The 14652-nt window shown below is 40.3% G+C and overlaps 1 protein-coding gene across 2 annotated transcripts; it reads left to right on the top strand.

Moving 5' to 3' along the window:
- Positions 1–9146: 9146 nt before the first annotated feature.
- On the top strand, positions 9147–14370 carry LOC148012519 (uncharacterized). Of its 2 annotated transcripts, XM_087669617.1 has the most exons (6): positions 9147–9382; positions 9500–10566; positions 10816–10902; positions 11186–11376; positions 11496–11775; positions 12059–14370. In XM_087669617.1, the coding sequence occupies exons 2-6, from the start codon at positions 9538–9540 to the stop codon at positions 12200–12202; spliced, it is 1731 nt and encodes a 576-aa protein (XP_087525743.1). In that variant the 5' UTR covers positions 9147–9382; positions 9500–9537; the 3' UTR covers positions 12203–14370. The 2 variants fall into 2 exon arrangements, with proteins under 2 accessions (XP_087525743.1, XP_087525742.1); XM_087669616.1 differs by having other exon boundaries at positions 9147–10566.
- The last annotated feature ends 282 nt before the right edge of the window (positions 14371–14652 follow it).

Below are 14652 nucleotides of genomic sequence, written 5' to 3'. Positions count from 1 at the left end.
GCACTGAGCATTTTCATTCCTTTAAGGGACATATGCCCCAAACGAGCATGCCAAAGGGATACATGGGGGATAGAACCCACAGACAAAACATGATCCAAGGTAGCTCTAGATACAAGTAAGGGATAGATAGAGGCTACCAGACTTGGCACCTCTTGCAAGCACAAGCCTGCCATGAGTAATCTTCCATGCAGAGTCTCCAAAAGATACAAAATACCCTGCATCATCAAGCTATCCAGCTGACATAAGGGTGCAAGTCAACACAGGTACATGGCGTACATCATGCAAAACAAAAGAACTGCCAGAAGGAAACTGTAGCCTAATATCTCCAATGCCCACAATGTCAAGAGACCTGTCATCACCAAGATGCACAAAACCAGAGATGGTACGATAGGTATAAAACCAATCTCTACAGGGTGTCACATGAAATGACACACTCGAATCTAAAAGTCAGCACCGTGCATACATAGAATGTATCTCAAAAGCCTGTAAGGCATCACATGAAGAAGCTGCAAGTATGTAATCTTCATCTGAATCAGTGGCTTGCATGACATTAACCTCTTCTATCTTGACACTGGACTTTGCAGGTTCAATACTGCGCTCAGAAGACTTTTCTTGCACTTTCTCTTTTCCCTTTTCCTTGCGCTTATCATCGTGCATCTTATGGCACTGCGGTCTAATATGTTCTATTTTTCCACAATAATGACAGGTAAGATCAGACTTCCGTCCACGGGACTTACTGTGACCACGTGACTTGGACCTAGACTTATGAGAGTCCATGCCCTTATGATCATTATCATGCCTGCCATGTCTGCCACCTCTAACGGCCAATGCATGTGAAGAGTGGGAAGCATCATTGTTTCTCCTGTTAATTTCCTCAGTCAATAAAGCACTCTCAACATCTTTGATTTTCAGCCCATCAAGCTTGTTCGTGCATATGGCAGTACGGAAGACATCCCATGATTCAGGCAAGGTGCCAAGAAGAAACAACAGTTGCAAGTTGTCTTCGAACTCAATACCCTGTGACAACATATTCTTCATGAAAGCATGAAACTGACTGAAATGAGACGATAGGGATGTCCCCTCCTTCATGCGAAGGTCCATTAACTGCTTCAGCCAATACATCTATGACGTAGGACTTTGCTACACATAAAGCTCTTGAATCTTCTCCCATAAATCCCATGCACTTTAATTCTCATCTTCAACAACATTATGATGGACCTTTTTTGAGAGTGACAAAATAATAGTAGACTTGTATAGCTCATCAACTTCCATCCAAACATCATCATCCATATCCTCGAGTTTAACACCCTTGAAACGCAAGGGTTTAATCTGCAATTTTTGCACCAAAACCTACCATATATGGGACTTCCAATACCCATAGTTGGTACCATCTAACTTGGCCATGTTAAAGACAGCTGTGTCTTTCAGATGACCAGCCATACTGTCCCAAATCAAAGCAAAAAAAGAAAAATTGTAGGTTGCAGTAATTAGTAGAAAATGCATAAATTTGTAGGTTGCTGTAATTAGCAGGAAATGCACTAAAACCACTGCTAAAACTAGCTGAAAGAGTGGATATCACCAAGAGAACCACCTGTCCACCAGATATGACCAAGATAACATCAAACAGTAAGCATTACCCTCATAGAAGTGCTTGAAATTCTGTAGATTTCAGCTTGCTGGAATAAATGACAGCAGTATGTAAAACTGTCCCAAAGTGAAGTAATCATTGATACATATGTCACTGCAACTACCAAGTAGCAAGATACATCCAATAGTGAGTGTCAAGAGGCAAGAAGGTACAAAGAACTGTCAAACCAATAAACTGTCAGGCAAGAGACATCTCATAGGTCTAGAAGTCATGCATGTAATGGGTCTCGGGGTAAGAGAAGAGACCAAGCACAAGCACAACTGATAGTGCAAGAAGCTCAATGCATAACCATCCAAGATGCATACAAAACTGACAAACCTGTGACAAAGATAGGTGCATGCCCCAATAGGCATATCAAATCAGCCCACTACAGACTAACTGCAAACATAAAGCTCTCAAGAGAGCAAATGCATGTAGCTGTCCCATAAGCTCAAGCTCAAGTGTAAGTAAGACTATGTGTACATCCGAATATACCAAGAGGCTTCCATTAGAAGTAAAGTCAGATGCAAATAGAGCAAGCAACACTCAAATACATTGAGTACATAGCATCAGACATACCAAATCCCAGTAGGGTACATCTGGAGCATAAATCCCAAGCTATCTCAGAGCCGTAAAGCATAAGCATGAAAGCATGCAAAGAGCATGTAATTGACAACCAAATGTAATCCCTAGTAGATTCAAAATGCCCAAATACATTTGAAGACAAAGCTCCAAGTGGCTGTCAAGCATGGGCAAACCAAGTGGCATCCATATCTGACCAAAGCATAAATGCAAGAAGCCTAAATGTCAAGCAGTGACAATAGGCATAAACCAGTCCAAAGCATGCCAATTGAAGCCAAGTGCCAGTGAATGACGACCAAGGTGGAGCCTAATCCAAGCTCAAAAGCATTCTAGAACCAAAAAGAAGCATTTGACAATCTCCAAATACATCGGTATGATCATTCAAACCTCCATAAGCGGGGTACCCCGTATCCAAGAACCAATGCGTACACCAAGTAAATGAGCTTCAGCCCACTGTAGTATAGCATCATATTTACTATGAAATGAAGCTCAGTGGTGGGTACCCAAATCTGCTTCAAATCAGACGCAAAGCATAGACATAGCATCCCATAACATTCGGGCATCATCGGGCATCAAACGGGCAATGTCGAGAAGCATCAAACAATAAATGTCAAGTGCTGCCCTGTTTTGATAGTCCTAGGATTGTGTATACACAAAGGGATGAAGGTGGAAGCACTCGAATCGATCACTTGAAGCCAAGAACTAATGTCGAGGAGTCCAACAATGATTGGGAAGGTTGCCAACAGTGCCGGGAAGCTGGGGAAGAAGTTGGAAATGTCAGGAATAGATAAGTCCAGGCCCCTAAAAATGCACCGCATTTTGTGTTGACTATTCTTGGGGGATGGGGAGTCTTCAGCAGTGCTCTGGAGCACTTGGCAATGTTGAGGGGGCTCCGATGTAGCCTTGAAGGTGCCAATGGAAGTCCGGAAGCTCGGGGAGGAGGTAGGAGATCAAAACATACCTGCAAATGAAGGTGTTATGGCTGCCATTGAAGCTCAGGTTGAAGCTCTTCAAATCTGGCTGAAGAGAATGCCAGGCAAGCTCCAATGCCTTTGCTTTGATACCACTTGAAAGGGAAGTGGAACCCAGGAGGGAGAAGCTTGGCGGTGAGAGCTATGGCGGATGGAGAGCAAGAGCAAGAGAGAGAGTGAAACTCAAAGTGGGAACTCCAACAACCACAATGTGTGGCCAGGCCTTCCTTTATTCAAACTGTCACTAAAAGAATAAAGAATAAGTGATTGTGACGGACGCCCGCCACCTGCAGTGTGTAGTGGCGGGTACTTCAGTGTAGTAAAGTGTAGTAATACACGGGCGGCTAGGCGGAGGCGCCTTTACCCCCAACAAGGGTTACCACCTAGTAATATGAGGACTCTCTTTCGTGGTTTGCACTGCACCAACATCACCACCGCACAAGGGTCACCACCTAGTAATACGAGGGCTCTCTTTCATGGTCTACACCACACCATCACTACCTAGCAAAATGAGGCCTCTCCACTTCTAGGAGATGCGTCTCTTACTTAGTAGTGTCCTATTTAGGTTTGACCCCACACAAGGGTCAGTACCCAATAATATGAGGGCTTTGCACTTCTAGGAGAGGCATCTCACACTTGGTGGTGACCCATTTAGGGTTCACCCCACACTAAGGTCACTAGAGAGTGATATACGGGCTCTCCATTTCTAGAAGGGATCTCTCTTGCTTGGCAAGGATGCATTAAATATTTCATTACCAAACCACACAAGAATTTTTTAAAAACTATTGCTTGATTTTAGTGAAGGTATATTAGAAAATAATGAAGCCCACCCTTTCGGGGTTTAGGCCACACTAGGGTCACCATCGAGCCACATGAAGGCCTACCTTTTTGGGGTTCACACTACATTAGGGTCACCATTGAGCCACATGAGGGCCTAATCTAAACTACCATTAACTCAATTGTTCCTTTAGGAAACTATATAAATTCCTTGAAAGAACTAGATATCTAAAATTGCAACTCACTTGGTTTATTAAAAAAAACATTGTACCTTATTTTCTTGTGGTTTTGCTAATGGTGCATGGAGTTGGAAATAGCCTAGAACTACTAATAGGTCTTCACATGGCACCTTGCACAAAAGTTAGGCAGCATCTATGGCTAGGTGAGCTCCTTGATCTGCCATGTCAAGGGAGCTAGGATGAAGTTAGAGAGCCAAACTAGAGAAGATGCAATAGAGTCCCTCCCTCCCTCTTTGGAGTGCCCATCACTATCATTGCATAAACCTTGCAAAAATATGACCTTGGGGCTCATCCCCAAGCGATTTTTGGCTCCAATTTTTAACCAATGTCTTGCTTTTTCTTGGTGGTGGTCCTTCCATGAAGGGCTCACTATTGTCATAGTCTTTGAGGGTCACCACCATGGTAAGTCATTGTCATGGTGTAGCATCTACTACTTGGTAGTGACCCTCCGTTAGTATCCTCCCCCTTTCTCCAGGGCCTCCATGATTGCAAGTCCATGTGCCTTATGAGGTTGTGACCTTGGGGATCATTGCCAATTGTTGGTCCTAGTTTATATCCAATGGCTTGCTTTTACTTGGTGGTGTCCTCTAACGAAGGGCTTGCTACTATTAGGGTCTTTGAGGGTCACTACTAAGAAATTTACACTAGCTCCACAGAGCAACCCCTATCACTTGGTGATGACCTTCCCTTAGTGACCCTCTCCCCCCCAAAAAGTTCAAAATTTTTGTAGTCTTTGAGGATCACCACCAAGCAGTTCATACAAGCGTCATACAAGCCCACTTGTTTTGAGGAAGCTATTGGTCATGTGCATTGGGAAAAAGCCATGGATGAAGAAATGGCTACGTTGGATACAAATCCAACTTGGTATTTGGTACCATTGCTTGAGGGAAAGAAAGCTATAGGATGCAAGTGGGTTCATAAAGTAAAACATAATGTAGATGGAAGTGTGAACATGTATAAAGCAAGACTAGTTGCCAAAGGTTATGCACAAATTTATGGGACTATGAGGAGACATTTTATCCAGTGGCAAAGATGGCAAAATTGTAAGACTTTTCATGTAGTGTCTACAACAAAAGGTTGGGTTTTGTATCAAATGGATGTTAAGAACATTAGTATCATGGAGCATCCTCTATTACTTGGTAGTGACTCTTTCTAGTTCATGGTTTAGGGCTCATGGCATGCCATTCCTTCTGCCCAATGCAAATAAGATATCATGCACACTACATAGTACTTTGCAAACTACATATGATACAATGCCATATGTTGCCTACAATGCCATGCTTGGCCTTCCAACAATTGGTTCAAAAACCTGTGAGTGTTGGGACATAGATATGGAATAGATTGTCTCAATAGTCCTTATACTTCAAGAGATTATTGAGTACTTCCTCGTTAAACAATTTGAATATGGATATTTTCTTACTATCCATGCTCATAGGGTAATGGTCATGTCCAAGGATTTCCACAAATTTCCACTCTTGTAACTCCACTATAATAGAGTTTTAAATCCCATGGAGATCTTAGACGACTTGCGTATGCAAGAGATCTTTGCCATCCCTTCTTTTTACTCATGAGCTAAGGTTGAAATCCCTTATCTCTCATGAGAGGGGAAAACACTATATATACATATATACATACACACACACACACACACACACACACACACACACATACATACATGCATGCATGCATGCATGCATGCATGCATGCATGCATGCATGCATGCATGCATACATACATACATACATACATACATACATACATACATACATACATACATACATACATACATACATCTGTGTGCGTGTGTGTGTGTGTATACATATATATATATGTATATATATATATATATATATATATATATATATGTATATATATATATGTAGATATGTATATATATATATGTATATATATATATATATACATATATATATATGTACACACACACACACACACACACACACACACACACACACACACACACACACACACACACACACACACACACACACACACACACACACACACACACACACACACACACACACACACACACACACACACACACACACACACACACACACACACACACACACACACACACACACACACAGAGTAGAGGAGGTGCGAGACTAAAGAAGAGAAACTAAAGGTTGCACGAGAGTAGATTCAAGCCATATGGCAATTCAACATCGATCATGCAGATGTCGCAAAATGGTTGCAATTGAGGGTGGTAGAGAGTGGGTTACAAGAAATAGAGAGAGGGTCACAAGTAGTGGAGAAGGGATCCCAACGCATAGACACATGGTGGCACGATTTGAAGGAGATGCTACATCAATCGTGACTCCTTGTCCAACCTTGCCGCCAATCACAACCTTTTATTGAATCTCACCATCACCTACATAGTTGGCAATGCCCTTAATGAAGCTCTCAACCCACATCTTCAAGGCCTTAAACTATGTGATTTTGTAAAGGCTCCTCACTTTGTACACAATATATGAGAAAACAAAAGTGTAAAAAAGGAAGGTTTGTATATTGTCAAACTCATTGATTCATTTACTTCACAAAACTATATTTCTTATGTATAAAAGACCCATTTATGTTTCTTATGTAGAAGAGGTATGTGTATTGGCCTCTACACATACAATTATATAAGTCGAACTAATGCAAATGCATAGTGCTATTTGTTATCTCTTCACATGTAAAGCTCTTTTCTTTTCTTATTGGAACCTAGAAGATATCAAGGGAGAGTAATTAGAGATAATGTGATGCAAATCCTTTGATTTTGTGGAACCAATGCAAAATAAGCAATGCAAATAATGATGTGCATTTTTATAATGGATATAAAATGTAAAAGCATTAGGAAGTTGGATGTCTTCATTACCTAAGCCTTAGAAAATTCCATCATGTCATGGTCTAGTGGCACCAACTTTCTCCAAACATGATGTCATATTTTGTACAAAAATATCATAATGAGTGGCAATCATATACTTGCAAACAACATAATGTAGTTGCATTCCCAACATGCATCCACAAAGTCTAGAATACTATCTACATTGGGACAATTCACTAGGATCATAGTTCTTGAGGTCCATACTTGGACGGTGGAGAAGAAGTCCACAAAGATGGCTAGCATGAAAATATATATTTTAGTTTGCTTACTTTAAATTCTGGTCTTTAAGTCTTTTTGCACCTCATGAAAAATTTTGTACCACTAACTTTCTCTGATTCATGAATTTAGAAGGGGCCACTCTTTGCTTTTGAAATCTAGAAGGGAAATGTTGGACAAGGTTCCTCACTGCTAACTAGATGAAGGTATCATATAAAATTTTTCATAAAAGAAGACACCCATCTCAGCCAATGCCCTTTTGGTTCTCCCTTTGTAAAGTTATTCACCAATGGATGTATGGATGGCATCTAGAACATCTGTCACCATATTCCACTAGCTGGCACTCCTCAACACTTGATATTTACAAGACTATCAACACCAAAGGGACTTATTCGCTGCATGATGAATTAGAAACACATGCCTTCATTCATAACAGAAAGTAGACAAAATTAGAATGCACTAATAGTTGGATCAATGGAGAGGAAGACTAGAGGCATTAGTCTCAAGATGAAGCTTCTTATATATGGAAACATGCTACACATGCACTTTTATGATTATCTTCTTGGAGCCATTAAGCCTAAAATCCATTATTGTTCTCTTCCAATATGATGAGAAAGGGTTGCTTGTCGAGAATCTCTTTCGGCTTCTTTACTGTATAATTATCTAACTTCCATTCTATGGTCAAGGAAACCAACCTATCTTACTCATTGAGTGTATTGTAAGTGACTATAGACTTAATGGAAACACTAAGGTCTTCTGAATCAAGAAGATACTTTCATGGCTGGCATAGGAAGATAGTGAGTAGAAACATATGGTGGAGTAGAGGGAAAATAAAGAGGAACTCTAAAGGGTATGTAGAGGAGGGAAGAGAGGAGGAAATGAACACCCAAAGATTTCAAATCCACTTTACTATTGAAAAATGACAATTACTCCACCCATTTCAATAAAACTAACAATTTCAAAAATACCAAAATGATTTTTGAAAAAAAAATCCAGAAGAAAAGCCTTCTTCTCATTAGTGTCGAGACTACTTTCTCTTTAGACACTATAAGGCTAAAAAGTGACCTCAAACTCCTACTAATGTGAAGGAAGTTATCACAATTGTGATACAATAGGGCTAAATATTAGGGGATATTGAGATTATGAGTTCAACTCCGACTAAGATGCTTTCTTAAAAAGATAAAAAGAAAGTGATGTTACCAGTAGAATGTTCATCATCTATGGGCATTATATGAGTAAGAGCTAAAAAATGATGTTACCATTAGATCCATGGGCACTCTATGAGTAAGAGCTCAATGCATGATTTATATGAGGTGTATAAGAGATTGGTTGTTTCTCATACGAGCTCAATGCATGATTTATATGAGGTGTATATGAGATTGGTTGTTAGATAAATTTTGAATTTGTCATTGGCCCTAGTGTGTTGGATGCTAGAGTGGCTAATCTGTGCACAATATAAGGGATGGCCCTAGTGTATTGGATGCTAGAGTGGCCAATCTATGCGCAATATAAGGGATGGATTAGTAAAAATGAAAGGCACATCAAGAAATGTATCGTATCATGATCATGGGTGATGACCGAGTAAAATGGGTTTTGAAAGTAGTGGTGGTTTTGCAAGGCGATATAAGATAGGAAAGACAATCAGCAAATTTAGGCCACGACTTGCCACTTAACTCCCCTCCCCTCCCCTCCCTAATGTGCGATGTTTGTGGTGCTATTTAGGCGTAGTTTGAAAACATTAGTACCCGAGAGAGAGAGAGAGAGAGAGAGGGGCCCATGAAGGAACACTGACTAGGGACTGCGACAATATGATACGATACTTTGTTTTTGGGCGGGCGGAGAGAGAGAGAGAGAGAGAGAGGCCACAGTATGTCTCTGAATACGCCTACATGGATGTGATGATCGTGGCGGGGAAAAACACCCTTGTCACGTATCTGCACTCCTTCCCCTCCGATGGCATAGCCGATGGAATGGACCACCATTCACTGCCTACAGATTTTCTTAATGCCCCATCAGGATGAACAAGATTGGAGCAACTAAGTTTGTTCCAGGCTCAAGGGGACAAGGCATCTTATAAAACGTACGAGAGAGAGAGAGAGAGAGAGAGAGAGAGAGAGAGAGAGAGATTATCCTTTGACTTGGCATATAAAAAGTAATTACTGGCTGATTAATCCCTTCGATTGTGTCACTAAATTAGCCTTGCAGCAGCTCTAACAAACAGCACCAAATCCGATCATGCTTAACAGAAGATGCTGCAGTACTGCCACAGGCACAGGCGGCAGCAAATATGGATCCCTGAATGGTTCCAGGAAGAGGCCCCCTCAGAGGGGTCTAGGTGTAGCTCAGCTCGAGAGGATGAGGCTGCAGGAGGAAGAGCGAATTATTAGCCAGCAAAAGATCATGCTCCACAGTACTATGACTAGGCGGCAGCAGCAGCAGCAGCAGCAGCAATATTACCGGCACATTAAGCAGCAATTACAGCTCCCAGACCCAGATCATCAATTACAGCAAGGAGAATTCTCATTAATGCAGTCAAATATCCCGCATGACCAGCAGCTTCATCAATCCCTATCACAGCACCTTGTGGTACCCCGCTTGCATATCTTCTTTCCCAACAATGGCATTGACGCCACTAACACCAGTGCCACCTCTTCTGATCTCCATAACACCACTTATTTCCAAGACGATATTATCTCTCCTCCTCTTCAAGTTGACGCTGTACTGCCTTCGTCGCATAATCATGATGGAAGTATGATCAACCACCTTGTTCCTTCTCCATTGTGTACTCCTGACTGGCCCCCTACCAGTGCTAATTCTTCCCTTCCTTCCACGATCTCATTCTCTCATCAAGCTCCCTCACAACTCCAACAACAACAACCACAACAGACAAAGCAGCAGGAGCAGCAGCAACAACCACCACAGACACAGCAGCGACAACACATGGCTAATATTATCAAGCTTCCAGCTTCTTTAATATCTGGACCCACAAGATTCCCGCAACAATTTACCAGCCCATCCTTCTTTGCTGAAGATCCTAGTCCAACAAGAGTTCAGCAGGAGCTAGGCCTGAATCCTAGCTTATCTTGGTCACTCCCAACAGCAGATCATTCATGGTCAAGCAAGCCCACAACCTGTACAGATACAGGTGCAACCAATGAAATCAGGCTTTGGCCACCAGCAGTGCTCTCCATGATCCCTCTGCAAAAAATGGTTTACCTTCATAACAAATGCCAGGCTCTTCAAAAGGACTCACCTTCCTCCATGGTACTACTCCATTCACAGATCATTATGATCAGCCTCTATTATGATCTATTGTCCATAAGAAAGTATATAGAATTTGTACTAGCAACTGTGTTGATCTGACCAGCTAATTAGTCCTTTGTCGATCATTTTGAATGCTAAGGTAAGCTATGTGAGTGTTAATGCAGCTTCTCCAATTCAAAGTTGCCTAGAGAAATGACAATCCCACTCCACCTTATTGAGCAGACTAATAAGTTAAAGAACTTCTTGCAGGGACAGCTATATTCCCCAACATCATGCCTTGGTGCAACACTTAAGGAGCTTCCTTCTCTCCAAAACTCAGGTCCCCATGACCAGCAGGTGGGAACAAGGATTGAGAATCTTATGTTAGTCCATCTGTCACTCTAATCAGATTGTCTCTCCACATGCAATCTTATAATGGTACTCCATCTGTCACTCTAATCTTATATCGTCTCTCCACATGCAATAAAGGGTGACATAAAGTATCTTGACCAAATTAGCGTCCATGACTAAAATTTCCTCACCTGCTTGTCATGACTGTACATAGTATCAAGGTTTGTTACTATGCCTTTTTTTGTGAGCTCAACGGTACTAAATGTTATAACCCTTGCTGTTATGACAGATTATGTGCTCTGCATGGCCATCTGCAGTACCAGGCCTACAAGCTGCTGCTGAGAGATATTGGAGGGCTGGAAGCATGGACCTGAATGCTGCAGCTTCAGAACAGTTAGAAGCTAAAACAACCCTTCGTAAAGAAGGTTGCTCAAATCTGTTAATTGCCCCTCGAGAACCATTTTCACCAAGAAGCACCAGGTTTTTGTGATCTCTGTCGTTTGAACATTGAATTTAAGGACTAGTTTCAGAAAGGTTCCCTATGGTTTTATGGACACTGCAGTACATATGGAGGCCTGATTCTTTTACAATGTTAACAGCTCCAACAATATCGCACCATGCAAGGCCGCCAATTGGGAAGATAAAGGGAGCTTGCTGAGCCTAGGCCAATATTCTTCACCGGATCACAGCAGTACAGTGAGCTCCTTCTACGAGAACAAGCACATGAGATCGGACATTTGCTGTTGCCGGAAGAAAGCAGGCTGCAGTGATGGTTTTTTGAAGCTTGGGCTTCCAATTTCCAACGAGACCTGTACCATTAATCTGACCATGGAGCATAAACAACATGATATTCAACAACCTACTACTTGCGAAGAGAAGGTCTGTTGCCAGCTAAAATCTGGCTTAATTTAATCAAAATGCATGTGTGACACGATGTACCCATGCATGTATAGGTCTACTTAACTCATGATGTTGCATGTCTACAATATTGTATCGTATGCGTGTGTTTAGATCCTAGATCCTCAACCTTTGACATGTGTCACATGCACATGTATATACAAGAGGATGTTGGCACCTTACCAAAACACACGTGCATTGGAATTACTTGTGGACTCCTCATAAGGTATGTTATGTCTGATGTGAATGTCTAATATTTGCACAGGAACAATCATGTGAAAAATCATGCCATGGTATACTCAAGGTCAGCATGATAAAGAGAACCCCTAGGGATGATTTGTTTAATGGGGATGAGCCCACCATCATTGATCTAGAACTTCGACTTTCCTTGCCAAGGTTCATTGGTTAACACAATGATTCTTGGAAATTGCATTAATAGGTCACTATTTATATACATAGACATCTAGGGAATGGTTTGATGCATCTTGCGAAGTCAAAGAACCTGATTTTGCCTCAAAATCTAAGCCATTTGAGGATTTATTGGTGTGCCTTTGATGGTGTCCTCTCTCTCTCTCATATGTTACTTCTCCTTCAATGATTTCTAGTTGAAGTCCTTCGTAGGATGATTAGACCTTTCTAATTCAAGAAGAAGAGAGACACTTACTTATGCAACATTGTACTTTAACATTACGAATGTAAATATTTGTTTGTGGTATCCTGCTAATAATCTAGAGTTACAAGTGAATAGAGCATAACCTAGTCTTCTAAAATATGAATAAATTAGTTATGAAAGCAACTTTGGACATTTCAAATATTCAAAAAAAGCATATTGGGTCACATCTTAGGTTACACATCTATGCTCCATAATTACTAAAGATAATAACAAAAACTCATGGAATAGAATCATATCAACCATTTTTTAGTTCTTGTTTGTGTGAAAACGAGCTACTATTTTCTAAATTGCCTAATTGACACATTATAGGATTCAATAGGTTGATGGAGATGAGCTATTATTTTCTAAATTGCCTGAGGATTCAATAGGTTGATGGGATGCTTATTTCATTTGCATGAGAGAAAGTAAAAAAACTTAGATAATTACCACTCTTCTAACCAAAATGTCACTATGACACACTTACAAAGTAGGAAAGCCTTGATGTTTCACTTGATTTCCAACAAGTATATACTTGGCTTCAAAAGGTACGAAGGATCTTTGAATATGAAACCTTTTGAAGGAGGAATTAAAAAAATTATACATTATGTGGCTAATATGTATTATTCTAGAGTGATTGAATCTTCCATCTTTAGAAGTCTTCAATGTGAAAACATTGATTGAGTTTGTGGAGTATGCAATCCCCAAGTTCAATTTTCTAGTTGGTGTCTCCAACCAATAAGACATAGATATTATAAGTACTTGGAAGGAAGCGAATTGTATCTCATAGGAGATATAGATTGGACTATAGACGTTTTAACTTGCAAGCCATATTGTACTAATCAAGATTCACAAGTGGAACACTTCCCATACTTTACTGAAGTTAGCATTCTCTTCCATGTCAATTGGACATGGCTACTAAACTTGGGCCTCTAAGGTGGTACACATATGGACTTCTTTTTTCCATTAGTTTGAGTTCGTATTTATAAAAAAAAACTACCTATTGTTTGGTCATTTGAGGCTTCCATGTATTGAATTTCTACCAATGCCTCACTTATGAATTTTAATTATCTAAGAAAGCATACTATGACAAGTTACTAAGTTTTATTTTGAGCGACTTCACAAGTGCTTTAAAATAGACCCTTAGCAAGCACGGAGAGCATCTTTATAACATGATAACTTCTTTCTTAAGAGTGAGTCTGCAAGGTGGAACATGTTCATAGAACCATAGTTGGTAAGCTCGCCACATCTATGAGTCTAAATTAGCAAATTGTAAGAAGCCCTTTGCTATGAGCCAAGCCTCTCCTCCATGTGCATACATGGAAAGTGCCTAGGAAGGTATAGGTGCCTATGGACATTGAACTTCCCAAGGTCTAAAGACCTACTAATGGAGTACTAGAGCTAGACTCCTATGTTGACCATACAAAGGAGTAAGGTCTACAAACCTTCCAGTGGGATAATGGAGCCTCGGGGAAGTTACTATATGTATATATGTATATCCTCTACATCTCATGTGCGTTCAAGGCCTATTTATAAATATCGTTATTTGTGAATTTTTCATGAATAAAATATAACCCTTTTCTATTCAATTTGTAAATGACCGCTTTATATTACACCCTTTTGTATGTAAAAAATGTATAATAATGGTATTTAAAAATTCCTTATTTTGAACCCACATGATGCACACATATATTCATGAGTAACTTACCCGAGAATGGAGCTAGACTCTTATGGGAATCATGCAAAATGACAATAGATATAATGCTCAAGTTGTGCTCAATACCATGGCTACCATGGCTATGAAAAAATAGAAGTTCTTGCTTGCCAACCATGCATCATATGCAACTAGCAAAAAAGGGTTCACAAGGCCTACATGCCCCTACCTATTAATCTATGTACTCTTGTTATTATGATTTCTACCTCTAGTCTTTTCTCCCTTTTCATAGAGAAAATGCTCAATGAATATCAATTTACTTGGTGGTCGATTGAGACCTATCAATCTCATTGCAATTTGTATTATTACAAATTTTAGTGGCAAAGGTTCTCCAAAGGTTTCTTTCAAGTTTTGAGAGGATACTCCGTAGAGAAGGAATCAATTCTTTTATGTTTGGTTAGATGTAAGGGCAATTTTTTGCATGTACTATAATTGATTGTAGACTTCTTCCTAATGATATCATAATATTTAATATGAATTAATTTTATGAAAATAA

The sequence above is a fragment of the Lygodium microphyllum genome, chromosome 27 (genome assembly GCF_053477565.2).
Source record: "Lygodium microphyllum isolate KBCC chromosome 27, Lygodium_microphyllum_v1.1.10, whole genome shotgun sequence".
NCBI classification, from domain to species: domain Eukaryota; kingdom Viridiplantae; phylum Streptophyta; class Polypodiopsida; order Schizaeales; family Lygodiaceae; genus Lygodium; species Lygodium microphyllum.
The sequence above is the reverse complement of the archived record's forward strand: the minus strand, read 5'-3'. Positions and strand labels throughout refer to the sequence as shown.

Excerpts from the sequence above, each read along its gene's own strand:
- LOC148012519 (XM_087669617.1), top strand. The coding sequence starts at position 9,538 with ATGCTTAACAGAAGATGCTGCAGTACTGCCACAGGCACAGGCGGCAGC. Across the intron at positions 10,903-11,185 it reads CAGGTCCCCATGACCAGCAG|ATTATGTGCTCTGCATGGCC; the intron begins GTGGGAACAAGG and ends CTGTTATGACAG. Across the intron at positions 11,377-11,495 it reads TTTTCACCAAGAAGCACCAG|CTCCAACAATATCGCACCAT; the intron begins GTTTTTGTGATC and ends CAATGTTAACAG.